The 26,990-nt window shown below is 35.8% G+C and overlaps 4 protein-coding genes across 13 annotated transcripts; 1 reads left to right on the top strand and 3 right to left on the bottom strand.

Moving 5' to 3' along the window:
* Positions 1 to 6: 6 nt before the first annotated feature.
* On the bottom strand, positions 7 to 13,291 carry LOC116779235 (oxysterol-binding protein-related protein 1). Of its 6 annotated transcripts, none has more exons than XM_032673444.2 (10): positions 13,215 to 13,291; positions 9,431 to 9,577; positions 5,226 to 5,446; positions 4,034 to 4,149; positions 3,201 to 3,343; positions 2,483 to 2,683; positions 1,956 to 2,151; positions 1,659 to 1,775; positions 1,284 to 1,498; positions 7 to 1,208 (listed from the first exon to the last, which is right to left on the bottom strand). In XM_032673444.2, the coding sequence occupies exons 2-10, from the start codon at positions 9,463 to 9,465 to the stop codon at positions 1,100 to 1,102; spliced, it is 1,353 nt and encodes a 450-aa protein (XP_032529335.2). In that variant the 5' UTR covers positions 9,466 to 9,577; positions 13,215 to 13,291; the 3' UTR covers positions 7 to 1,099. The 6 variants fall into 6 exon arrangements, with proteins under 6 accessions (XP_032529335.2, XP_061385646.1, XP_061385645.1 ...); XM_061529662.1 differs by having other exon boundaries at positions 13,204 to 13,271; XM_061529661.1 differs by having other exon boundaries at positions 9,431 to 9,647; positions 13,215 to 13,263.
* A 510-nt stretch (positions 13,292 to 13,801) lies between these two features.
* LOC116779237 (oxysterol-binding protein-related protein 1-like) lies at positions 13,802 to 22,610 on the bottom strand. Of its 3 annotated transcripts, none has more exons than XR_009753944.1 (14): positions 22,249 to 22,610; positions 21,502 to 21,662; positions 20,866 to 21,063; positions 20,444 to 20,588; positions 19,754 to 19,899; positions 18,929 to 19,144; positions 18,287 to 18,401; positions 17,632 to 17,771; positions 17,112 to 17,222; positions 16,115 to 16,207; positions 15,954 to 16,026; positions 15,477 to 15,593; positions 15,229 to 15,402; positions 13,802 to 14,910 (listed from the first exon to the last, which is right to left on the bottom strand). XR_009753944.1 is itself a non-coding variant. In XM_061529659.1 (14 exons), the coding sequence occupies exons 1-14, from the start codon at positions 22,388 to 22,390 to the stop codon at positions 14,892 to 14,894; spliced, it is 1,857 nt and encodes a 618-aa protein (XP_061385643.1). In that variant the 5' UTR covers positions 22,391 to 22,610; the 3' UTR covers positions 13,802 to 14,891. The 3 variants fall into 3 exon arrangements, 2 of the variants coding, with proteins under 2 accessions (XP_061385643.1, XP_061385644.1); XM_061529659.1 differs by having other exon boundaries at positions 15,229 to 15,409; XM_061529660.1 differs by lacking the exons at positions 13,802 to 14,910; positions 15,229 to 15,402; positions 15,477 to 15,593 and adding an exon at positions 15,658 to 15,695 and having other exon boundaries at positions 22,249 to 22,609.
* A 202-nt stretch (positions 22,611 to 22,812) lies between these two features.
* Positions 22,813 to 25,711, top strand: LOC116779236 (zinc finger protein 189-like). 2 transcript variants are annotated; one of them, XM_032673447.2, is made up of 3 exons: positions 22,915 to 23,038; positions 23,128 to 23,960; positions 24,074 to 25,711. In XM_032673447.2, the coding sequence occupies exons 1-3, from the start codon at positions 23,033 to 23,035 to the stop codon at positions 24,378 to 24,380; spliced, it is 1,146 nt and encodes a 381-aa protein (XP_032529338.2). In that variant the 5' UTR covers positions 22,915 to 23,032; the 3' UTR covers positions 24,381 to 25,711. The 2 variants fall into 2 exon arrangements, with proteins under 2 accessions (XP_032529337.2, XP_032529338.2); XM_032673446.2 differs by having other exon boundaries at positions 22,813 to 23,960.
* Positions 25,073 to 26,902, bottom strand: LOC116779238 (17-beta-hydroxysteroid dehydrogenase 13-like). 2 transcript variants are annotated; one of them, XM_032673450.2, is made up of 6 exons: positions 26,568 to 26,902; positions 26,366 to 26,503; positions 25,958 to 26,149; positions 25,732 to 25,861; positions 25,482 to 25,658; positions 25,073 to 25,218 (listed from the first exon to the last, which is right to left on the bottom strand). In XM_032673450.2, exons 1-6 carry the CDS (start codon positions 26,799 to 26,801, stop codon positions 25,073 to 25,075), a joined length of 1,017 nt encoding a protein of 338 aa, XP_032529341.2. In that variant the 5' UTR covers positions 26,802 to 26,902. The 2 variants fall into 2 exon arrangements, with proteins under 2 accessions (XP_032529341.2, XP_061385648.1); XM_061529664.1 differs by having other exon boundaries at positions 26,366 to 26,496; positions 26,568 to 26,764.
* Between the last annotated feature and the right edge of the window lie 88 nt (positions 26,903 to 26,990).

Below are 26,990 nucleotides of genomic sequence, written 5' to 3' on the forward strand. Positions count from 1 at the left end.
TACCAGTCTATTTGAATTCTATTTATTTCGGGTATACAATCAATGAATGGCTATCGTTTATAGAAACTCACATATTACAATTCATTAATAAAACATCTAACACAGACTACATTGATGTTTTGATTCAATATAAACTTTACAACACTTATATACACGAATCACGAATTTTGGCTAAGATCTATGAAATTTTTCACATATTACTATTATAATGCAAAATAATTTCTCTATATTTCTGCATCTATATAATATAAAATAATTTTTTTTTTATTTACAACGCGAAAAAAAAAACACACGTAATGTATATTTATATATTTATTAAACTTTGAACGCAATCAAAAGAACAATAAAATATGATATAAATGGATTCATTATTTAAAATCAGGCGTTAATTAGTTATATTTAAATAAATTAAGCTCATGTCAAACAATAAAGCGAAGTCAATGTGAGGTCATTGTTTTTTAATTTAGTTATAAAATTATTTTACATAAAACGTACTTTTTCATGGGACCGTATTATATTAGATCTACTTAAAGCTAGCGACAACACCCTCTAGATGTCTACAATATTTTCAACTACATGTATACTAACGGTGCAAGTCGGCTATGTTTATATCGGAAGATTAATTGTGTGGAGACATATTTTTAAATAAGAAACGACTCTATTGGAGATCTTGGTTTAAACTATGAGTAAAATAAGTAAAACTTTGTTCTGACTTACGAAGCATGTTATGAATAAAACATGTTGTCGCTTTATTTAAAATCAAATAGCTTACATACTGTTTATGCTCTTGTGCATTTAATTTATTTATTGAGCAGTGCTTTGTGTCTATCCAAAGCATATATCTCGTATAATTTAAACTTTATAGGGTTGCCACCTGAAGATTTACAATATTAGACGATATGGTCTTGGTTTTATAAATTGCCGTGTCCATAGCCTCTGTGGCAAGAAGAATACACGAAACATTAGACCGACTTGACAAATTTAAAAATGTCAGGTGACTAATATTGTAAGTTCCTCCTCCTCCTCCTCCTATTGTAAGTTCCATCAAGTACACGTAATAATTTTCTAAGCAACAATCAATTAAATGGCTATTGAAATATTAAAATATATCGACATCCTTCAGATGCTGATAGTTACGGTCCCAGTAGCCGCCGTTGTAAAGCCAGTCCTCTTGTTTCGTATACGGATTTGTACCTTGACTGAACCACCTATGAAGCCAAGAAGATAACAGCCAATTAACTTGAGTAAAAGTTACTATAATAGAAATCTCAATAGTGACGTACCTCGCCTGCCAGCCGTCAGCGCTCTTTTTAAGCACTTTCCGCGCTGTACGCTGTTTCTCTTCTAGACGAGTCTTCTCCGCTGCAGCGCCGTCAATGTCACCAGCCTCCAACAACCTTATGTCGGGGCGCAGGCGGCTGTCTGTAGGACACAGCTGGCTCTTCATATCGCGCTCCAACTCGTTCAGGGACATTGCGAATTCAGTGAACTGGTAATACTGGAAAGAGGTATTGGTGAGTAAGAAAATGATTAGAAGACGATGCTGCCAGTTAGAGAAACCTTTAAAAATGTAGTTGTACAAAATTCTTTCAATATGTTAACAATCGCGAGGACGAGGAATAATGCTGGTAAGTTGATACGATGTTTTGAAAAGTTACCTGTGCGCTATTGCTTGGTCTGGGACGCGCCTCCCACAACGTGGTGGAACCAGGAATATCAATATTATAAGCTTCATCTGGTTTTGGGACTTCATCAGAGTTTTCAGCCTCGTCGTTCTGAGCAAATGAGATAAATTATAAGAATTAAAACAAATAATTTAATCTGACTTAAAAAGAAATAAAAAGTTATAAAATAAGTGGCTTCATTATTTGTAAGTTAATATTTAAAAAAAATTGAGTTCAAAATAAGTTGACTTTTTGAGAAACTACTGCAACCACCTTACTCAGTCTACTTACGTCTTGTATGGACATAGATCGCAGCGCCCCGACCTTGAAACTGTTCAATTTGGCGAGCACCTTCTTAGGAGTGTGTGAGGGCGTCTGCTGTGTTCCCTCATCACCTCGCTCCCGCGCCCAGGTTTCGTGGGCACTCGCGCTGCATACTTTTATAAACTCCGTCCACTTGCCATACAGGAAGCGAAGCCGCTTTTTGCTTTAGATGTAAACAAACTTATTTGATATACATACATATAAATGATTCAGTAAATAGGTAGGTGTGGAGATTGGATTGCGTATCTCCTTCAATTGTAAGTTAGTAAGGATTGTTAAAATGTGTCGCTAGATACCACTGCCTATATCAGTATAGTTGTCAGCCACAGTTTTTTTGTCATATTTTAAGTATCAACTTTTTCGTGTTTATAATATTTTTAAAATCATATCAAGAATATGATACGTGAATTTTATTAAACATTATTTAATTTAACGAATATCGATAGATTACACATATCTCTGAGCTCTTATAACCGCGGTCTGTTATAACTTACTTCTGGTCCATGATAAATCCGTCAACTCTATGGAGGTCTCGGTTATTGAACCCGGCGGGTTTGAATGAGAGGTTGGCCTTCAGGCCCGCGCCGCCGTGACAAGTGACCTCCATGGCCCCGTACTGTTCGATCCACAGCTTACCGACGATCACATTGTGAACGCAGCAGTTCACGTTCGTCCAGGTATAAGCTTCACCCCATCTGCAGATCCGGTGGAACTAACTTAAAATTAACTCTAAAACCGATCATATTCATATTTGAAATCATTTTATTGCAACAAATAGAAACAATATTTTATATTAATTGAAATTTATTAAGAATATTAACATATATTCCTGGAAGTGCTTAATTGCCATAACTAGTTGGTATGTGGAAATAAAGCCGTGGGTGATGAATGCACTCAGTAATAGTTTGATTGAAAACTGTTCTATTATATTGTCTTCTTTGTTTTATGTTAAACAAACACAGATCATTTCAATTTGAGAATTGATTTTAAATTTATTTGCATGGATAAATTCCAATGCAATGTTTAGAGTTTAAGTAAAGAAATTATTTAATAATAATTGTTGAAATAAATACCTTGTAAAAAATGCTAAGAAAACTGGTCGTGATATTATTGCCTATAAGGATATTTTACAAGAGAAAGCAGAAGAGTTATAAACTATAGACGTGACACTTTTGCAAAACACAATTTTTCAAATATAAAAATTGTACTAACCTCGGAAGTTCCACAGTGACGTGTCCCTTGGGCTGTATTTCCACACTCTTTCCGCAAAACTTCAATTTGGGATGAACTGAGCCGTGGAACACGAAGTGAGGACTGTCAGCGTGGAAGGCGGACACTGGAGGATGATGAGATACCTGCAAGAAATAATATTATTTGCTATTCGTTTAATATCAATTAGTCGTAATGTATAGGTCGATGCCATTTAGTGTGCCGTTCTAAGCTTGACCGACGTTTTCGTCGCCGTAAACTAAATTGTAGATATAAGTCCTTTACTATTTTTGGCTACTCATTTATTACACAAAACTATTTTCGTGGTAATGATTGTGTTTTAGTCGAACAGTTTTGTGAATTAGCAAAAAGCTGTGACCAAAGAGCTTCTATAGCAATTCTATATGAGTCATAAATACTGTTTTCGTTCCCACAAACCTCAGTTGATAGGAAAATTAAGTGAAAAGTTATTTCTAGTGTGCTTGCAGTAATTTGTAAGTTATGAACGTCCAAAGTTACCCTCGCAACTTAGCTCAAGTTCAGAGCACTTAAGGCTCGAGTGTCTCTTCGGAAACTTATAATGAGGGACGAGAAACACTGAAAACCCCTTAAGGATTTTACTTCATTTTATCAACTAATCGCTGCTAAGATAGATTGATAATGTCATGAAAAATTAGTATAGTTGGAATGTTTTTTACGGCGACGTAATCTGGTGTCTCTGATTAAGATTCGTTAGAAAATACCGAAAAAATCTGTGAAAAAAAAAAATCTCTTAAAAAGTTATTTCGTTTTAAAAGTTTTTTTATATTTTTAAACGCTATTTATTAATATAGTACCTGTTCACAAACTGCTCTGAACTCTGGTCTTTCCAATTCGTAGGTCTCTCCCAGGAGAGGGTTGAAAGGTTTACCCAGACGCTCCCAGTTTGATGCCAGAGCACTGACAGCGAAAGCTGAAATTCATGGCAGTTACTCTTTTTAAAACCGGAAAAATTATCAGCAATATAACGCTGGCATGTCATAAACTACTACACCATATCAAAAAAATACAAATAAAAAAATAACAAAGATCCAGCACTAATAAATTTTTCATACAAATCTACGCTACGTTTGAAATATTAAATCGTTCCCTTGAAACCTGAATATTTAAGCTTCTTGTTTATATTTCAAGGACCGCTGAAGATTCAGTTACTTTGTACTGAAAGAAACAAAAACTAAACGTCATATTTTTGCCAGAATATAAAAATATATTTCGAAGGCTTTCCTAATCTACCACTACCAATAAAAGGACTGTAAATTATTCATTACGACAAAAACCTATCAATAGCATTTTAATCAAAATGTATCTTTAAATTAGGTACAGCAGTACAAAGAATTTCGGTCTCTTATTTTTAATTCCAACCTGAGCAAATACAACAGAGAACGAAAAGAAATGGCCGTAAGCAATGAACGGAATATTTTGTTCGTGGAGTAGAATTCATTGCGAGCTCGCCAACTTGTTGAGAGTGAAACTAAATGGGCCTATTGTGCACTGGAACTACTTAACGTAAGGAACATAATTAGGATAGCACAGCGTTTACAGCATTAAATATTAATGAGAATACTTACGCCGAAACAATACGAAATATTATAAAGAGCTCGCACTTAATAACATGGAAGTTTATTATTATATAAAATGTGTTCATTACAATTCAGGTCGAATTTTTTAAGTGAGTAAATGACCAACACACAGTAATGTTTATTTAATTAACCCATTTCGTTCATTAATATAGTTTGATTAGCGTGTTCTTAAACTATACCTGAACTTTTATTAATTTATTGAAAGACAGACAGCGTTCGGTTTCTAAATCAGAATACTTTTTACTTGACCGCGACGGAGTCAATCTTTTCAAACAAAACAATCAAACGAAGATAAAACTTTAATATGAAATTAATATTATGTTCCATCTAAAACTTATGTTTTACTAACAAACTAATACATGGCAGGCAGGACTCGAGTTCTCTGAATATTGTCGCGTATAGGCCTCACCAGCAATATGCTCCATCCGTGCAACAGGGTCAGTTTGCTCCGAGGCCAGCCTCAGCAGGTGCGCGTACTCCAGGTACTCCAGCATCCGCTGCAGGAAAGACAGCGGTTCGTTGAACACCACCGGCATCGTGATCTTGGACAGTTCCTTGCCGACGCAGTTCTTCAAAACCGACCACAGCGAGAAATCACCTCGGCTGAATTGAGCCACTGGTAACGAAGTCCTGCAATGTTGACCCTTATTTCAATACATCATAATTGCGATAATTCCCTCCATCCGATATTTACATAAATGAGTCACATTAATACTTGATTAGCTTGATAATACTATTCCCAACAAAATACTAATGTATTTATTGAAGTCTTAGAAAGATTTTAATCTACATGATAGTCGTACTCAGACAAGTTAAAACGTTTTACATCTTCCGCCGCGAGGATATTGCTTTAATAGCTCTAATAACTCAGTATGCGGTTACAGAAAACCATTTGCAGTGAGAATAAGATTAAAAAAGAGATTGTTCTGTTCAACGATAAAAATACCTTTGACGTTTTTAATTTATTAAAAGTAATTGATAAGAAATTAAATGCAGATTTTTTATTAAGATTAAAGTAAATAACGGGAGTAATTTATTCTTAAAATATAATACTTTTATAAAGAAAAAAATAATTAAAAACTATGCTCAGTTAGAAGACTAGATAAAACTTATTTATAGATTATTTATTTATAACAATATACTATCTCTCCGCGATATATTATTTAAAGGTGCGAAGTTAATTTTAAACCTCCGCATCACATGAATAAGTAATACCGTCCGCGGTCAAACGTTGAACTCCTATAATATAAAACCGTACAACACAAACACAATATTTCCTCTGCATACGAATACGAAAGGTTGAGAAAACTAATGTTACAGAACTGCAATATAAATATTACTTAGGAACATAGCACGACAGCTTTAAGGAGGTGAATCAATAAGAAATTTCCTAGCTACAAGGATCTCTCTGTTTTTCTCATTGTATTTTTCTCGGCTCGTTCAAGGTCGGCCGGGTGCGATCAATACTTCCCTCGCTTTGACGGATCAGTGCTAGCATTATGTACATTGTACAGACTGGGCTGTAACACCGATTGCTGTATTTTAATTTACAATTTGAATAAAGATTCCATTAAATCGTTCTATTACGTGAATTGGTTAAAGTTAGGAAAGAAGATTTTATTATTTTAAGCTAGGTGGAAGCCGGTAAAAATATGAGAGCTTAATTATGATTTATGATAACTTAAAGTTAATCCGATTAACTTTTAACAACTCCAGCCGTTTAATGAAATAGTTTACACTTAATCAATTAAATAATTAGTCTAATAGCGATCCATGGAGCGTTTGTTATTTTCGTCTTATGGGTATATATAGATTGTGAGACGGTTGTACAGTCTTTTATTGTATTAAAATTTTTTACAAACTAGTTAATATTTAGCAAAACGAAAAAAATATATTAGGTAAATAAAAAGTTGGCATCAAATGTCAGACAACTGATACAACTGATTTCAATTATTCGGTAGGCTATTATCAAACAGTATGCAATTTAACACATAATTCATATCATGTTTAAACTCGCCTTAACTTTGTTAGTTTATTTTATCCAAGTCGGGATAAAATTTAACTTATCTAACATCCAGGTTCAAGATTTGAACCATTCCTGTTCTACCAACGAATGAGTCCCATAAAAACATTGAGTAAACTAGCTAGTTTATTAGACCTGGTTTATTAAACCTGGTATATATATATATATATATATACATAATGCACCTCACGCTTTATTACACTATGAGGAAAGCTTTGGAGAGGCGTGCAGTATGTGATTTGAGTAAGGTAGGTCTCATTCACAAAGCGGAAGTTTTGGTATTGATCGTTGTTCACGACCTTGTAACGCGTGAAATTCTCCAATCTGCTAATGTATGTCTGGCGATGTATCTGCGGTGATAAATATCTCTACTATCTCGTTGTCCACATAAATAATTACCAAGTTATGTTTGTTCTAAGCGTAACTATATCAGTATTGATATATGTGTATTTGTTTAATTGGGATTTCGCTATGAATCATGGTTTTCCCTAAAGGTAGCAAAGATCACAAGGATTCTTTTGATAACTTTATGTGTTATTGTATATTTTACAACATTTCAATGTGTGCAATGACGTCGTAAAAAGCTATTTCAGTTGCTTAAACGATTTACGTTGACTTATACGTCTAGCAAAATTTATGTACCATAGATTTATAGCTTCGACCATTCGGCGTCTACAGAAGAGACGAAATTACGTATTTACAACAAATATAACCCAGATTTTAATACATTAGAAGGATAGTAAAATTATATACAACAGATATAATAATGAAAGTTATTCTGACGGCACCTCAATAATTAACAAACATGAAACGTGTGCTGTTTGACGCCAACAAGCACCATTACTAGGAAAACTTATTTAAAATTCCATTTATTTTTAATCATAATCAACAATGTCTACAAGTTTTAACGGAAAGTGTATTTTATCTTAAACAATTTTGTGTCTGTGGTTGTAGAATGTGTTGTGTGTGTGTTTAAATTCTAAAATGTTACTGTAGTTTATATCTTGCCAGTCTCATTTATATATTTCGAAGACAAAAACCTCTAGTTCGCAACTGACACATAATTTGTCTGGATATCTACACGTCTACCACAAATTCACATTGTCATACAACATACGAAGTATTTCTCGCGTCAGATACAATGATATAAATTAATACTGTAATGTGCTGAGATTCTTGAATTTAAAACTATTACCGCTCCGACTTTTGTGTGGTGTTTGAAATTGGGGGTAAGGAGATTGGAAACTTTTTTAGTGTAGACGTTAAATTTCTCTACAGCAGAAAGACAACTTAACTGAACCAAAACTATCTATCAGGTATAATTTAATCTTCAACAAGCTCCATTTTAAGCTAAGATATATTATTTTGTATCAAAATTATGTTACCAAAATATAAGGCACGGAGATCGGAGCCGAGACTGGAAAATGAGATCAATAATGCCTTGCGGTCAACATTGGCATCCGGGACTCAGACCTTGAATAAACATGACCTTACACGCGAGTTACTGGAGTTACTGGATTATATAAACGAAATTATAAAAGATATATATTACAGCGTCCATAACAGGAAACACATTAATGTTAGGAATATTTTAAACTCATTTTAATATCAGTCTGTTGTCAAATTATACGAATTAAAAAAATATAATCAATACAAAATAAATAAAAAAAACACTTATAATATATAAAAAGATTACTGAATATGATTTTTTAAATCTTATTTCAGTTAAAAAGAACAAAATAGAATTCTATAGAAGCACAGATTATATTTCAATTTGCGAAACTGTAATCTCTTTTTACATACGTCTGCCATTAAAAAAAAATCCGTGAATTGCGTAAATGAGGTAGGAAAACGTGTTCATTAATATTTACCGTTTTCGAAAAAAAATATTACAATACATACTGTATATATTATTAACCATTGACTGAAAACAATCCTTAAACAAAACAAATCCTTATCTATTGTATGTATTTATGTATAAAGCCATTTATCACCTGACGCTAGATTACATTTTATTTATGAAATAACTCTACAATTAGATACATATTTGGAAATACGTATACATTATTAAAATGTCACTAAGTTTATGATCGGATTGTGTGCTGATCTACGCATCTACAAATACTTTTACAGTAGCATACAAAACGTTGTTATTACGTTGGTATTATTATCTCTACAAAGTACAAATACCCGTTCAACACATCGCATTCTGTACAACTGATAATACTCACGTGTTTATTACGGTACATTTAATTGAAAAAATGTTGGATTCCGATTGTGCATCAATGTATAGCTAGTTACATCTATTTATTCATACAATAATCGAAAAAAATTCAAGTGTAGCAAGCGCATATTTTGTATTTAATATGTAGTAACAAGTACTCATTGAATTAGGTATTTAGCCGGATAGATTTTCACGCTCCCGTGCCATGATTCGATCAATACAGCTGCAACAAACATGGTCGTCATATTGTAAGTACGACGTATGCTGAAATTTGAAGCATTTAGCTAACATATCTTTGTGCTCATACTACTGCATAGAATAAACTACAAGCGTACACTACAGGCCATCCTTATGTCCACACACTCACCTATATACGTTGGGCCGGTGTTCATTATCTTCCATTTTCCTCCCCACTGCGACCCCGCTCCCTACCCAGCTACACTAAATACCACACAACACTAATGTCTTACTTCCTTTCTCTTGTTACTATATAACATCCATTGTTTTCACACTTCTAGAAGATCATTAACTAACAGATCATGCCTTGTTTGTGCGAGTTTAACCATTGATGGCCATGAAACTTACTAAGCTAGGATGACTTGAGATGCAGTGAAAGTGAAGGTTTTAAATGTTTGTAATGTGATTACAGAAAATAATCTCTTTCTATCTAATTGAAAGTTTATTATTTTTTATAAAGAAAAAAAAATTAAGAGCGATTTACGGGAAAGTTTTAAAAGCTTTGAAAAGTTTTGAAGCTATTGAACCGAATTCTGTCGATCTAAAGAACCAATATCAAATAAGTATTGTTAATACTATTTATTGGATACATCCTTCCTATGATTTTAAGGTACAACATGCTCTACAGTTATAAGTAAAGCGTAAGCCCAAATCCTTCGGGCATAAAACTATGTCATATGTAAAAAAAAACATATTTTTTTATAGTGCCTCCAGACATTGCGACTTCTTTTAAACTTACATATACATTCGATTCTTGTTCGACAGATTAAATACCTACAAAAAGAGCTCACACTAAGGCTAAGCCCCTACCACAATAACTTAAGCCTGACCTAAATTTCAACAGAACAAGAAGGCTTTAAACATCTTGTTTTGCTACACTCCACGATGAATATTTATCAATTTAATGAAAATTTCCCCACAGGTATATTTTTCATTAGGATATTAATTTTAAGCTGACAATTACATAGTTTGTACGTCAATTTCTGTCTTAAACTCGACGTACCAATATGATCTATCTGATTGGAGGGACAGCAATGGCTTGCCGTCGTGGCATTGTTTTGTGAACCCAAAGAATTAGCTCTGATTTATAATTTTTGCGTTGATTTCGAAGACCATCTCCACAGGGTTTTTATTTATTTTTTCTTTAATGATTTTTCTAATAGATTTTCAGAAACAAATCCAGGTGAGATAGCTTTCTTAAGATCACACGGGTCTCATATACAGCTTGAGTAGCTAAGCTCAGTGTTGTGAAAATTACTTGTAGTTGCAAACAGTTTCAGCGGTCGTAGTTGCAATTCGAGAGTTTAGTTTATACGTCTGTCTTTAAACCTCCGACTGGTTGTTCCTTGATAAAAAAAAGTAAAGTCATATTACAAATAAAAATAATATAACATTGTGAAACGAAACAACGAATTTTAATTTTATTTACAGCTGTAGATACTACTAGTATTGATTCAAAAAGTCCGCAGTGATATTTAACTTCAAGTTAATGCACCCGTGTAATTATTTCATGAAGATGAGCCATCGCCATTTTAACGACTAAGTTGCGGGTAGACTTAGTGCGATGTATTATTTTATATAACTGGAACGATCTAAGAGGTGCTTGACTAAAATAATCTAAAAAACACTTTCTAAAAGGAAGGATATAATAGCAAGGGTATAGTATATAAATTTGACTGAAATAAATAAAAAACAAAAATAAACATTAATGAAAGTACGCCTTAAGTGAAAAAATAGGGCTTCAGAGGGTAATATGATAATCCTCGTCTTATAACCATTAGACAAGTCGGTTAAAGAGGGATTACATTTGAATTTTTTTACGTAAATTGAGTTTTAACGCCCAATATTATTATTATATTTGTAATATTTCAGGAGGGTGTTTGCTCATGAAGCTCGTTGCTTCCCACGCTAGACGGTTCGGGTAATTGAAAATTCGTAACTTCGACATTAAAAATGAGCTTTTTAAATGAAAAAAATATCACTCGGCTAAATATAAAAAGGGACTTAAATGTAGGAGTTATTTGAGAGGCATTTTTATTATAATAAAATCTTCAGATTATCTCACTGTGGGATAAGTTTGAACTGACACATAGTGCCGCAAGAATCAAGGTATCGATTAATGCAACAAGTGTAAGCTATCTGTTAACTATTGATTGGTTGCGATAAGTAAAAAAACAGGTATTCAAGACGTAATTCTAAGGCCCCTTTCAGATAGGTATAATAGGTGCCTTAGAATTTTGTACACACATAAGCATGACATTTCCACAATGATTTCAATTATGTTATTATGCTGTGAGTTCTCCTTTTAGTTTCTTAGGAGTTTTACATCGATATTATGAGATGGTATGGCCACGTTGCACGCCGGCCTGAGAACTACGTCGGAAAAATTTGCCTTGACATGTCTGTCCCTGGAGCAAGACCCCCAGGACGCCCAAGAAAGCGATGGCTGGACACCGTGAAGCAGGATATGAGAGCCAATGGACTTACCATCGAGGATGCTAAAGACCGTGGAAAGTGGAGGAGTTTGAGCAGGAAGGCAGACCCTGGCTAATGCTGGGATAAATTGCCAGGAAGAAGAAGAAGATTATGAAATGCGTTTCTAAGATCGATATCAGCGTTATATCTACGTAATTCACAATTTATAAATTTCTATTAATGTCCTTTCCGTCATTTCGAAAACTCTTTGCATATCTACGTATTTTAATATTCTTCAACGCTTCTTCGAATAGAAACTATAAGAACTAAATATGAATAATTTAACAATTTTAAATTGGACTAAGAATAAGTATTTGATGAAGGAAGTGAAGAACGAGTTAATTTAGTTAGTACTTAAAATAGAGGCATAATTATTTACGTAATTCCTACTTACATACCTAGAAAATGTAGAGCATGATAAATGTGGCATTTTCCCATGTAAGTGACATGCTGTCCTCTAAGTTACCTTCAGCAATGTAACTATTGATATTCAAGTGTGGACTTTTATGAAATGGGAGAAAGTTCAATTTTAAGTGTCAAATAAGACGAAAAGCATTTATGTTATGCTCGAAATTGACTATGACATCGACTACACAATATTTTTGATTTAAGTGTCTGTGACATACAATTTTTAATATAATAAAATAAAGTAAAGCTTCTGTTTTAAAATACAGTATTTAAGTCCTAGTGGAGGGCAAAAAATGTTCGGGATGAGAGTTCTTATAGAGCAGTAGTTATACAATATAGACTATAGTTATGTAATTTTAAGAAATACCTAGTGAGCCATCACGTCATATTCAAAGAGTATGTCCTACCACACAGACCTGGTGGGATTTACAGGCTAACCTTTAATTCAAAATCATAATTAATTATATTTTGAAGGATAAAAGTAGAAGAAATCGTCATTTGACCTATTCCAAGTAGACTTTATACAAGTGCAAAAAATAATCTTCATAATTTTTGTACGTTTTCATTAATATTAATTATAATAATAAATCAAGTTTCGGACAAAAGAATAGACAAATGTCGTCAGTGTATACCAGGCGTAGCAATGAAAGAGAATGTGACTCATTTTGTGAATTGCTTTTTAACATTTAATGTTTATGAACATTATTTTTCATCGAAAATTTATAATCATCTCAAAAGCTCTAGCGTATATAATGTAAATTATACCTAAGACGCTACGTCATATTCTCTGGTTTTCCGTTTTCAAGATAAAATATAAGTCCCTAAGCTTAAAGGTACGATTTATTATTATTATTTTATAATGTAATTGAATATTCATTTTTTTTTATTCTAGTACACGTAAGACAATAAGCACACAAAGCTCTCTTAGTGTGACCTATAGAAAGTCGCGCGGTATCGAGAAAGGAAAAAAAAGTAACACATTGACAGGCAACATGTATTAAAAGCTGACGGTCCAATTACATAACACTCACGATCCGACTGGCATCTGTGATAAACGAGATCACGGCACGTGTGCGAGCGGCGAGTGCTGCGGCGCAACTGACGGGTGCTGAGAGACAGTGGGTCGCCAGCCCCCGCCCCTGGCGCCCGACGTGGGGCTAACACTCGCGGTACAATGTTACCACGATAATAAAGGGAAATATCTCCGAGCACTGCACGTCTAGATGTAATATGTATGTAGGCTAACTCCCGGAGGCTCGGATTTATGGACCGTGTATTTGTTCAGGTGAATTTTATCAGAATAACGAACGTCTCTGTCAGGTTTGAGTCGGATATAAATTTTCTTCAGAATATAAATTCCGTACGCGTTTTCTTATAAATTTGTCAATACCTAAATTTTCTTGCACTGTCCTGTATTCTAGATAACATTTATCGTTCCGGAGTTCTGTGTGATTAGTTATAAATTTGTCGTTGAAGGATCTCCCCACATATAGTATAGACGATAGTTATTGAATGAAAAACGGCATACGGTGCGTGCGCCGTGATGATGCAGTCTTAGTATGAGCATACTGGTGTTGTTTTTGGAATAAAAAGGAGGAAATAAAAAAAAAAAAGAAAATAAAATAAACTTTTTAATATAAAACTAAAGTGTCAAAAATAATAATACATCACAAACTTATATATCACATACAGATTATATCACAACGTTTGACATTTTGTACGTAATGAAACGATTTAATTACAGTAACTAAATTAAATCGGTTGACTTATATTTTTTTTTCATTCAAAAAGACGAAAGTTTAAAGTTGCCAGTAAGAAAAAAAAATCGTCTTTTAATATATCCACACTGTATACACAATAAATAAATTACCAGGAATGGATTTAGTTGCAAACTGATGCGTTTTAAATTCTATACAATAATTAATTCAATATCAATAATTTCATATATTAATTTAAATTTAAATATTCATTAATTTTATTCGAATCTTAGTAAAAAGTAAACATAAATATTATTTGAGCTGAAATTGCATTTGAAGGAATCGCGAGATTATTTCATGGAATAATTCTGATAGATATTTCATACAGGTAACACTACGAGGACCGCTGACACGAGTGCTGTGGTTGTATCAGACATCCGCGGCCCAAACGGCGCGTGTTTGGGCTCACAATCTTCTAATGCAAGATATATAAATATTCTCCATCGCATACATTTCTGTTAAAATGTATTTCGATAGTTGGAAATAAATTTAAAAACTTATCCTATGTATGGTTTTGTTAGGCTGAGTACACACCTGCGTCATAATTACCTCTCGTTCTGCAATATTCATAATTCTACATGAAACGTTGAGCGAATATTGTGTCGGCGCTAAAGGTGAATGTATATATTGCTCACTCGTTGCCTTGTGTAATAATGTACGTTGTAGCATAAATATATTATATTTCAAACAATTGATGTTTTTAAACATTTTAAATAGTTCGTCTTTATATATAAATTTTTTGTATATGGCAACATTAAAGATTTCTATTTGTATAAGAGATATGAAAATAAAATCATTCAAGTCTTTGATCGTTGTTATCAGGTGCGTGCAATAAATTGAATATACATCAGACCGACTCGTCACACGAACAACGTTACTTATGTAGATATTTATTAATAAAATTAATATGAGACAGCGTCTGCCGCAGCCGACGAGGACCAGGGGAACAGATTAAAGCGACCACTTAGAACTGAAACAAACATAACATAAAACTCGAATTGAATAAAAAAAAAAAACAACAAAAACTAAAGCAATCCCAACCTAAGAGAAGAAAAGTAGGACTGAATGAAATTTTCAGATTACTTATAATACATTTTTATATGACGACAAGAACTTAGCGCCGAGACGACGCGAGAGCTGACGTGAATAAAAGATATCTGGTGTTGACTTCCGATCGCGCTGAGGTAGAAATAAGAGATCACTTTCCTGTCTTTTCATGTTGTCTTGTTCTAAAAGGACTTGAAAACGAAAGTTCTGTGTGAAAGCGTGTGTGTGTGTGCGTGTGTACCTGGGCGTGTTGGTCCTCCTGTAGGGGCGGGCGTTCCTGTACACGTGTCCCCCCTGAGACACCAGCGTGCCCCGCGAGCTGGCCGGGCTCACCGCCGTGTAGAGCGAGCCCGAGGAGCGCGAGGAGGGGGGCGACAGGGAGCCGCCGTCCAGCACCTCCTCGTTGGTGGGAGTCCTGTCACCTGTGTCACGTCACATCTGATGGAGGGACTCGGGATATTTTCTCGTCATCAATTCAATCGATCTCACCGTCTCCGTCGGGGCTGCCGAGCGGCGACCTCCTCGTGAGGTCCGGACTGCCCCAGGGACTGAGCGCGCCCAGCGGACTCGACAGCCCCGCCGTTATGAGCGTGTCGTCGTCGGAATCTGCGGGTGGGGGAGCGAGCGATGAAGGTGATTTAAGGGCTTCAGTGGCGCGCTACAGGTGTCAGGCGCCCGGTCATTACTACTGTTGGTCGGGTTTTAGTTCTGTCGCGAAATGACGCTTAATTGAATACGTCCAGGTGACATTCTTCATGATACAATCTTATCGCGGAGCTGAGACATTCAATAAATATATACAAAGTACAAACTACACATTATATATATATATATATATACACCATTGTATTGTATTCACATACACCATAGTTTAATACAAAGCTAATTCCTAAGAGGGAACTGTGCAAGAGTACGCGACCGCCCGAGGTGGGCCCGGAGCTGGTCCGTCTAAGGTCAAAGCCTCACCGTCGTCATACACGTCGTAGAAGTTCTCTTTAGATTCGTTCGTCGATTGCGAGATTTTTTTCTTTCGTTTGCTCTGAAAATAAAATATATATTACATATTATTACACAAACACACACACACACACACACACACACACATATATATATAGAACTGATGTTACCTTAGTGAGTTCTTCAGCGACGGACATCTCCAGCGCGTGGTGTGTGCGGGCGAGCGCGGCCAGCGACTCCTCCAACACACGGTTCCTCTCAATCTGTACAACATTATATACACAGTCTCATCATAGACGTTGTTATAAAGACTAATAATATCGAAGTGGAACTTCTTATGCGACTTCCGGCAAGGTTGCGTTAGACGTTTAACGCTGCTGGGGGGATAAAAAGAGACAGAGCGAGAGGGAATGCGTGGCGAAGGCATGCGGGCAATCAATTGTGGCTTACAAGTTACGTTAATAAAGTTTGTCTTGAAGCGACACTGAATCTTTAAAAATCAATGTCTACGCTCCGTCTTCATTTCCTCCGCGGAGGGGACTCCTTACAGAGTATATATTTTTTTAATGTACGCAACATTTATTAGTATTAAAACGCCCACGATAATAATATATACAGCTTATTGTGATGAGCCCTCGTCGATTCCTCCGTGATACCATCGAACCGCCTCCTCCGAGCGCCGCGGACCCGCGGACGGCCAGCACTTTTTTCTAATTTTGTTTACAAGCCAACGAGGTGTCGTCACCGCGCTCGAGAGCTTAGCAACAACTCAATAGCACCAGGCTTATAAAGGATTTTAGATATTATTCTTGTTCCGTCCGCACGCAGGGACTCGCAGCCATTCGGTCTGTGCATCTCCTCGCTCGACCCAACAGCACCATGCGGCACGCCGACTTTTCAATTTATGTGTAAAAATTAACTTTGTATGAACCACCGAAGGCAGTTACTAGAGGAGGTATGTGCGAGATAGCTACTTCCGGTCCACGTCTTGTGGCGGGTCGTTCGCTCGGTGACTGGCAACTAAAACCTTTATGTATGGTACAGTTACAAACCTTGTATTTTTTTTATCACCTCCCCACACAACCAGGCACACACACAAACATACGTCACTCCGTCTACGTGATGTGGGCAGATAGAGCATACATATATCTGTATCTTTGTAGTCACCTGTTGCGCGAGAGCTCTCTTGTCCCGGTCCTGTTGCTGCGCCACAAGCGCCCCGCAGTGCCGAAGCGCTGCAAGCGCTGCCTGCCCCGACCCGCAAGCGTGCTGGAAACGCTGCAGGGTGACAAAAATTTTATTTATTATTTAGTTATTTATGGGAAAACACACAGCTTATATTACAACAAATTATTTCGTTAGGGTGGAAACAGTTTGCCCGAACAGTCTCCGCGGTTATATTGACTCGGAGCGTGTCGCGCCTTACATTAGAAAAAATATACAAGGCCACATACTGTACGTAGTCCAACAACACAAGGTTTGATCTCTTAAGGACGAATGATGAATGTCTTATATACTATAAAATTTAAATATACATAGCACTTGTAACTAAACGCGTGTGTGTATTGGTCAGTTACATCTAAACTCTGTATCGGCTGGAACGATTTTGATGTAACTTTTCTTTGCAGATAGATGATGTGATAACATCCAACTGATATATAACCGCTGCCGTGTTAGCGGCCCTCACCATGTACGCGGAGTGGTGTAATGAGTTTCCCACGTTGACGCTCTTGTCGAGAGCCGCCACTATGGCGGCGCACTCCCTGAGCTGTGTGTCGAGCAGCGCCAGGCTGTTGGTGGCTGCCGTCAGGGCGTCCTGCATCGACCCTGGATGGAGTGGAAGAACGGATGAACACAGTGGATGGACGGATTCATTTGGATGAATTACAATTCGTTAACGGACACTGAACAATATCGTGTTTTATGTAAAAATCAGTACATCTATAGGACATCCGTGCTATCTACTAGAATAATATGAGTTTGAAAAAATTATACAGTCACATAGTGTATGTATTTTTAACTCGATTTAAGTTCGTCAGTCCGACAGTTAACAGCAGGAGACTGGCCAAACAACAAACTAATTATAAATACTTTCTTATTAATATCTGTTAATATCACACGTTCACTCATCGGCTCCCGCACGTAACACCCTGTACACAATAAATCAAGCATCCCTCTAACACCCTGTATAGTCAGTTAAATAAACAGTTTTATTATACGAGATGTATAAAATATTGATAGTTGTCTACGCTCTTGTTATTTATTTCTTAACAAATGATAAGGAGGATTTCACATTAGTACTTATGAAGTGATTATATTCGTAGCTTATATAACGAGCGTACCGAGCGGCTTGCACTCGTCCTCTAAGTCTTCGGTGGCCTCCCGGGCGTTATCAGCGCCCGCCCACAGGTAATGCCCGGAATAGGCGATGTGCTCCTTCAACGCTGTTATCCATGACTACAGACCAGTACACACGTTAGTACTCATAAAACCTTCTCACACACAATAATTACATACAAACATTTTGACGAAACGGTAAAGAGATAACTTGAACATTTTTTAATAATTTTTTTTTTAAATTCTTGGTGAGTATAGAATCGAAGCGGCAAATCTTTACATATATAAGGAAGTCGTGTTAGCCACACTATTTATAACTCGTACATATACTTATATATCTGGGTTTGGCTGGAAATCGGTGGAGAGCAGCTCAGAACAACGGAAAGGACATTGGATACTTATCATACGATTGACAAGGAAAAAAAAAATAAGTTGAACAAATCCAGAATCTTCATATCTACTGTCTTTAAGGAGGAATAGAGTTCGCCCCGTCAGCTATACATTTGTAATACTGAAACTAACTCAGACGAAGTCGGGGGGAAAGCCTAGTAGATTTATTTATATATATATAAATCTACTAATATCTTGCATGAACACATCAAACACACACACAGCCAAACAGAGCTTTATCACACATGAACGTATACCTGTCTGCAAGCAGTCACGTTATCATTCTTATCCCCCTGAGGAACAGCCAGCCGATGGTTCTCTCCGTCACTGAAGTGAACCATGAGCAGCGCTGGTTCCGTGTCCGGTGTCGTCAGTTTGGCGCCGTCGAGGTACTTCCGGTCCCTCGCGCGTCCTTCGCGGGCAGCCTCCGCCCTTGAACCGTAGTACAGTAGCACCCCACGCTGAAGAACCGCCTGACATGCAACATTCAAGGAGGCAGTTTTGGAGGTATGGTGGAACACTTTCTTAATATACAAACATCGTCCTATGTATATATTCAGTATAATATTAAATCTCTGTATAAAGTCTACCCTTATTTTATATTGTAAAATGTATATATATATAATATTCTTTGATATTCGCCGTTCTTATATCTTGTATAGTGCTGGCTGTCTACAGTATGTATATATTGAACACAGTGAGTTCATACCAAGGGAAATGTCTAAAATATAATAAGTAGTTTTCTTAAAAACAACGGAAATTTTCATCTCGTCTGCCCGTGATCACGGTCGCTGCAAAGTAACCGAAACGTCGGGGGAATGTACTTAAAGTAACAGAATAACGCGGAGTAATCCGAAAATATTGGTATTATTTAACTGAACACTCTCGAAAGTTTTAGATCTCGTTAAACGGAAAGACCTGTTAGAGAGAAAACTTTTTCTAAAGCGAACTTATTTTCCAGCATACAATAAAATATATTCCTCCCGGTCAAGCCGATACTTACTCTAACTGATATTCCATTTTAAATAGTTAAGAGAATTGCTAGAAGTACATTATTATAAGGTTTCCAAGGTCCGTCTCACCCATATCGGCCTCCAGCCCAAGAAGCGTGACCTCTTCATTAAGGGCCCCTCGTGTCTCTGTGCTGTTCGCTGCAGTCTTTGGACGGGTCGCACGCTCAGCACCTCTCGCATCTCGTTATCCTTAGACAGATCTATTGCTAGCTGGCCTGCCAACATACAATGTGAATGAGTAAATCGTTTTTACACCCCCCCCCCCCCTCCATGGTCACGATACTTTATAACCTGCCAGCGTTTCCGTCGAGCTGAATAAATATACCACATATATCTATTAGGAGATGTCTAAGTTTAATTTCGGCATAACAAAATAAATAATTATTAGGTTTTATCCTAACCGACTAAACACTCAGCAGTACTGATCTTATTAACTTTTCTAGCCACATTTTTTTATGTTGGGAAAGCGTTCATTTTGCTGCAAACCATAACTCCGTTTATTGGTCTCGTGGTAGGGTATGTCGAACTTTCTGGTATAAGATGGAAACTAACCACTAAATCCCATCAACTACTCTGTTATTCTTAGTGACATTCCACGGGGTCGCCTGAGCATTTGACTATGACATTTGACAGAATCTTAGGAAGTGGATACTCATATGTGGAACGAGAGTATGACCCCAATTTACCTCCAGCCGATTTTCCTGGGCAGGCGAACGAGGCCATCTTTTTATCTCCATACTAACCCCCAACCCCTCTCACCTCTGTTATTCCTCAGTGTAGTGTCGACCCCGTTCTGCAGTAACAGCACAGCGACCCTCGCGTGACCTCTGTACGCTACACAGTGTAGACACGTGTTGCCCTGAGCATCCACACAGTTGATGTTGGGAGGACTCGGGGAACTCAGCTGGAATTTATTAATAAAGAATTAATTAAAGATTATATCTGATTTATTAAGTTATTTTTCGAAATAAAGGTTAAGAAAAATTGCTAACTAATAAGACAATTTAAAGAAAAATAGATAAAACACTTAAAAGAAATGAGCGGCTTTAGTTACTCTTAACCATATTATTAAATGATCGTCCTATTAGAACGGGTCTAGTAGTCTCAGAGGTAGCCAGAAAAACAGACAAAATATTATTTAACTGATACAAACAGATCATCCACTTGTATTTATAACATACCAGTTCCTGAACGTCATCAATCCGTCCCTCCCTGGCAGCATTCAACAGCTTCCGTTCCTTATCCCTCCTCTCGGCCAGACCGGCCGCCTCCAACAATCTCTGAACATCTGGAGTGTTGCACACATCCTCCGCTGTCCTACCTTCACCGTTCATTATATTGACATCGGCTCTATAATTCAAAAGCAGGATCACAAGTTCCTGTAAAACAAAGAATGTCTTGATAATTATTTTTGTAATGCAAAGAATGTTTTGATAATTATTTGTATATATTCAGTGTTATACAATTCATATGCTATTAAAAAAATATATATTTTTTTTATTTCTGTACTATATTATGGCCTGTGATTTCATGAGTGCGGAATTTGAAATCAAAAAGCATAAATCATTACCAACCGGCAGCGCCACCTATTGTCTATGTCATGTGACTTTGCATATACAAAATACAATAGTCATATTGTGTTCTTGCAGGACCGATATAGAATAAGGAGCTAAAGTATAGACGAGTTTTTCTTTGTGAGCCATATAAAAGTAGTTTCAATAAAATTTATTCAAACATTCTGATGTGAAGAAGTTATAAACGTCCCTAGATACAGACTTGAATTTATAAGTAAGAATTATAAAATTTTATCTTCATACCTGGTCTCCAATAAAAGCAGCTTTGTGAAGAGCTGTGTCTCCTGTGTCGTTGACCTCATCGACATTGGCCCCAGCATCCAATAGCACCTCAACCACATCCTTGTGTCGGAAATATGTAGCGAGATGGAGCGGGGTCCATCCTAGGTTGGTTTTGTTTTTACCTGTAAATTATATAAGGTTAAATAGAATATTTGTAACAGAATAACAGAATTATTCTCATTTAATATATAATATTTGGGATGTATCTAAAATATATTGAACTTTGAACAGGTCGATTACATATTAATGAGGCATTTAAATGAGATATAAATATTTTTAGTATATATTAAGTTTTGTAGCATGAAATTAACATAACTTGTTAAGAAACATAATTTTAATCAGTCCTTATAAGTTCTCAGTTTATCAAGGACAGTTTAGTCATCACATGACAAAACATATTTTATTATATACTAATGACCTTAAATATCACTTTGCAATTATATTTCCTTTAAATTTTATTATGTTTCACTTTGATGTAGACACATAGAACTTATAAATAAATAATTCTGGCTTTACCTATGTCGATTTTATTATTAAAATGGATTTTATATCTATATTTCTGGAAAACAGGGTTTAAATAATTTTTTCAAGTTATATAAGGCTGATAACAGTTTTAAATCACAATCATATATATTGATGAAGTGGACGATTATTTAATAAGCTCTTTTTATACTTTTAACTTAGGTATAGTTTTTTTATTAAACTTACCTCTACAATCAATGTTCAGGGTTAGTTTGCCCTCTCGTCTAGCTTCTAACAATGCCTTTACTACTGTAAGTTCGCCGTGTCTTGCTGAATACAGAAGAGATTCTTCAGCCTCTTGGCCAGTGTAATTTTCTTTAGACGACATCTCACTTGTTTATTCAAGAAAAAACTCTTTTAAAGCAAATACATAAGTACAGTATTAAATTAAACGCTGAGGGAAATGTTTATTTAGTCTCGTTTAGCCCAAAGAAAAACTTTAAATATATTTGTGCGATAGTTTAATATTTTTGTGCGAAATAAAATATAAACTGACGGTTATAAGCGCCACTAAAAGCTGTTTCTGATAATTTTTGAAGTTAAATCTGACAATACCGTGACAAACGTCTAATCGTTCAGAAAACGTTATCGTCTTGATGGTTGATTTTCAATCATTCTTTTATAAATAACTTAAACATCACTCCGTCTGATTTTATAACATGTATTTGACGACAATAGTTTAAGTTCAAGCAATTACTTTTCGTTGAATTATGATTAATTATTATCAGTCGATCTATCAAAATTCAAAACACCATATGACAGCTGACATGTTTAAGAAGTTTTTGTAAACAGATAGGTAATCTTGAAAGGTTTTCTAAATTATTTAATACAAATTTTAGAGCGTGTTAATAAATGGAGGATAATATGAATTGTTGTCGCATCTGCCTAGATATGGAAACTCCTCATGTATCAATATTAGAAGATCCGACAATACACCTGCACATCAAATCCTGCCTCCCAATAACTATAAATGCAGGTGATCACCTGCCAAAATCAATTTGTGAATCCTGTATATCGCAATTGAATGATTTTTACAATTTCCAATTAAACGCACGATGTTCGCAGGATTGGTTGGAAACATCGCTTCAAGAAAAGACAAGAAAGACAAACGAAATAAAAACTTATGTACAACCTCTTCCTGACTCAGAATATAATTCTGATTCCCTTCTGGAGTTCCTGAATAACACGGTAAACATTGATGAATATCTAAATAATCTAGGTAAAGAAGACATTCCTGGGATAGTGAATATGTTAGATAGAACTGTCGGCCCGGAGTACAAAATGAATAACAAATTAAACAAGGCACCTAGTCCAAAAAAGAAAGAATCACCAAATAAAACCAAAAAACCTAAAAAAATGGATATAGATATCCTAGACTCTGATATAGAGGTCGTGGAAGAGTTATTAAAGAAGGAAATTGAGCCAAAGAGGAGGAATATAGACAAACAATATTCCTGTTTTGCATGTAAGACCAAAGAGGATAACATAAAGAAACTCTCTCACCATTTAAGTATATGTGACAATGCATTACGTACTTGTGTACACTGTGGTGTTTTATTTGACTCCAAGCAAAAGATGCGCCAACACTTACTGACTCATAGTGTGCTGACACCATTAACATGCAACTGTGGACAACAATTTGATACTAAAGAGAGGCTTTTAGCTCACTGTAGGAAGTGTGAAATAGATCACATTTCCTCTATGGGATTTCTATATTCTTGTAAACAGTGTGGAGAGACATTCAGTGAGAGATTTCCACTTTATAAACATGCAAAAGATCACATACAGAAATCACAAGAGAGAGTTTGTGATGTGTGTGGACACACCTTCATTGGAAATGAGGCTTTGTTTAAGCACAGGAAGGAAGAACATGAGAAAGCTGAGAAGGTTTCCTACAGGTGGATATTGAACATTAAACACTTTAGAGTTATGTTAATTTATATGCAATAAAACTATCACGCAATTTAAAATTAATTTCATTATAGGTAAAATTAAATTATATTCTTTTCAGGTGCAAAGTATGTAGTTTCTCTACAGCGGACCGCAAATCAATTTACAGCCATGTACAGAAGCACACAGAAATAAAAGAGCCTAATCGTCATTTGTGCGAATTGTGCGGCCGGAGGTTTGCCACTCACGCCACATTGCAAAGACACTCGTCAAAACACGCTTCAAATATTTCCAAATGCCACATTTGCCACAAACAGTTTGCAAATTTAAAATCTAAGGAGGAACATTTATTGGAACATACAAAGATTGTGATGTGCGAGAAATGTGGTCAGACTGTTAATAGTCTGGATAAACATCAATGTATGTAAAATAAGTATTAAATGAGATGTTTCACTAATTCTGAATCATCCATCACCATAAGTGATCGCTCGGTGCTGGACGTGGGCCTTTTTCAAACTCTGCTACTTTACTTGGTGTTCTGCCTCCTAAATCCATGATGATTTCGATGCAGTAACTGGGACTATTATTATACTAAGATATATAAGGTCCTCAACCTTTAGGCCCTAGCGATATTCGAAAACTTCTGGGCCCCAGTGGCCATCAGATCTTCGGGCTATATATCCAGCCCACTGCCACTTGTGTTTACTTGTGTTACTTGTGCCGCATTTCTATTTTGATTACGTAGTAATACCATCATAGACTTTAAGTTTCTCAGTAAGAGGCCGCGTTTCTGATACATATGAGATTACTCGCAACAAAAATTACTTGAAATCTTTTGTCTTGAAACACTGCGGAAACTTCGACGAGATTTCTTTTCATTTCTTAAAATCTGAAGTGTAGTGGTTAAATAATTTTCACTACATTCTATTGTCATTTATTTTAAAAGCAAGTTAAATAAATAAAAATCCAAAATGTTTACAGTTTGTTTATAATAAATATGACAAAATAAAGCTTAACGTTCTAAAAGATACATTTAATTAATAAGTGAAAAATCACCAAAATTTTGACAGGTATATGCCGATAAAAAAATAATAGTGATTTTCTTAATATAAAGATTTCCTTAGCAAAAACAAAACCACCCGCGGGATCCGAAATTGAAGAAATCTGTGAAGATAATTCGAACCCTGTAGGGCAATAGGTTGTGTAGATCCAAAAGAAGTTTCAGAAACGTCGGTATGCAGATGCACTTCTTGTTTTTGCGGATGCCTGAAAAAAAACCCGATGTCTACAGGTCCTATAACAACTCTTGTCGCCTAGAGTCAGCCGAATTTTAAGATCAGGATTTCTTTGAGGAACATTTGGACCATGTGAAAGTAAAAAAAATTGTTACGTTAAAAGTAATTTTTTGTAAAAGAATATTTAATTCTTGGATTGTATTCTTCTGTATCTGACTGTATCCACTTAATTATCTCACATTAATAAGATATCATGAACGCTCGCCTAAGATTGTATATGTAAACACTAATGACCTTCTATAATTGTTCTGGCTGCTTTTTCAGCACTTATTTCCGAGTAATAGGATACGAAGCGATGTGAGGGCGTAGGGTACAGTCCTGTGGAAACAGTACCCAAGTACACAGAAGTGGTAGTAATATTTTTTGTCCACGTATCCAAGCGAAGTTCTTCCGACAATGAGTCCATCAAACCTGTATAATAATAGTTATATATAAATATAAATCGCTTGAAACCGAGAACATAACTTTTGCTTTACTCTTTTACCTCGGAGTCCAAATTTAGCAGCGCAGTACGACGTCATATCAGCGCAAGGCATTAAGCCCAAACTTGAGTTAATCGCTATTATGTGCCCTTGACGTCTCTCAATCATGCTCGGCAGAAACGCTTGAATTATCTAAAAGCAATTAGTTACTCATAACATATTGTTGGCTTGATATTATCTGCGTGTGATGATGGTACTGCTGAAGCTATTGTATAGATCCAATCGTACCCAAATATGTGACAATAAGTTGACGTTAATTAGTTTGACAACGGCGTCTGGTCGTAACTGACAAATGGGTGCATAGTTCAAGGCGCCGGCGTTACTTATAACCATCGTCACGTCTGCTAGATGTCGGCGCATGTGTGTCGCTAATGCAGATACTTGATCCCTCATTGTTACGTCAAGCGTGTAGCCATAGCACTGGAAATAGAAAAGGATGCCAAAATAAGGCTTAGGAATTAACTTGTCATATCGTCAAACCCATAATAACTATATCTTATACGAATGTATTTTAGTTGAGATTATTTTAAATACTTTTGGTTGATATTACTAAACGTGTTTCGTCACTCACATTTGTGTAAAACAAAACTTTTCATTAAGGTTGCTACGATATATTATATGTGAAGTATAACTAACATCCCCATCTTTTTTTCTTATTTCCTCAACTAAGGCATTATTTCGTCTCTCATCCTTATCCCAGCATATAATTGTTGCGCCAAGTTCCGCCAGTTGTAGAGCCAGTTCTCGTCCAATACCAGATCCGGCACCTGTTATCTTAAAAATATTTACCTTGATTAATTTTCTGTCGTAAGATTTAGAATTCATTTTATTTCCTTACCAATATCGTTTCCCCGCATAAATTCTTCTTGATCGGTGGTATGATCACTCGGATAATTGCCATTACACATGTCGAGGTCAGCTTTGCAATCAACACGAATATGTCAAAAGTCCAAAGTGGTATTGCCGATATGCAGCCCCCGCAAAACCATGGCAGAATCCAAGCTTCTTGGAATGCCCTGTACTTTCTAGCTAGACTGCCCAACGAACGCGCTAGAATATTTCTTCTACGCATAAAGTTGATATAATTAAACTTAGTAAAAGTCACGTCACAATGAAACAACAACAGTAATGTAATGCATATAACATATTGTCAATGTGTTTTTGAGTTTTTTCGACCAGTATTATGATAATTTTTTTTGACATATTTTTTAAAAGTTTTTGAAGGGATCTTTAAAATAATAATTAAAACTATACGGACTTC

This window comes from Danaus plexippus, chromosome 6 (genome assembly GCF_018135715.1).
Source record: "Danaus plexippus chromosome 6, MEX_DaPlex, whole genome shotgun sequence".
In the NCBI taxonomy this organism is placed as follows: Eukaryota; Metazoa; Arthropoda; class Insecta; order Lepidoptera; family Nymphalidae; genus Danaus; species Danaus plexippus.

Coding starts and splice junctions, on each gene's coding strand:
- LOC116779235 (XM_032673444.2), bottom strand. CDS start 9,465: ATGGAAGATAATGAACACCGGCCCAACGTATATAG. Junction 5,447..9,430: donor CACCGGCCCAACGTATATAG/GTGAGTGTGTGG, acceptor TCAACATTGCAG/GACTTCGTTACCAGTGGCTC. Junction 1,776..1,955: donor GATCTATGTCCATACAAGAC/GTAAGTAGACTG, acceptor TCATTTGCTCAG/AACGACGAGGCTGAAAACTC.
- LOC116779237 (XM_061529659.1), bottom strand. CDS start 22,390: ATGTCGTCTAAAGAAAATTACACTGGCCAAGAGGCTGAAGAATCTCTT. Junction 19,145..19,753: donor TGGGCTGGAGGCCGATATGG/GTGAGACGGACC, acceptor GTTGCATGTCAG/GCGGTTCTTCAGCGTGGGGT. Junction 16,027..16,114: donor TCGCTGAAGAACTCACTAAG/GTAACATCAGTT, acceptor TTTTATTTTCAG/AGCAAACGAAAGAAAAAAAT.
- LOC116779236 (XM_032673446.2), top strand. CDS start 22,915: ATGGAGGATAATATGAATTGTTGTCGCATCTGCCTAGATATGGAAACT. Junction 23,961..24,073: donor GCTGAGAAGGTTTCCTACAG/GTGGATATTGAA, acceptor TATTCTTTTCAG/GTGCAAAGTATGTAGTTTCT.
- LOC116779238 (XM_032673450.2), bottom strand. CDS start 26,801: ATGCGTAGAAGAAATATTCTAGCGCGTTCGTTGGGCAGTCTAGCTAGA. Junction 26,150..26,365: donor TAAGAAAAAAAGATGGGGAT/GTTAGTTATACT, acceptor TTCTATTTCCAG/TGCTATGGCTACACGCTTGA. Junction 25,862..25,957: donor ACTTATTGTCACATATTTGG/GTACGATTGGAT, acceptor AATTGCTTTTAG/ATAATTCAAGCGTTTCTGCC.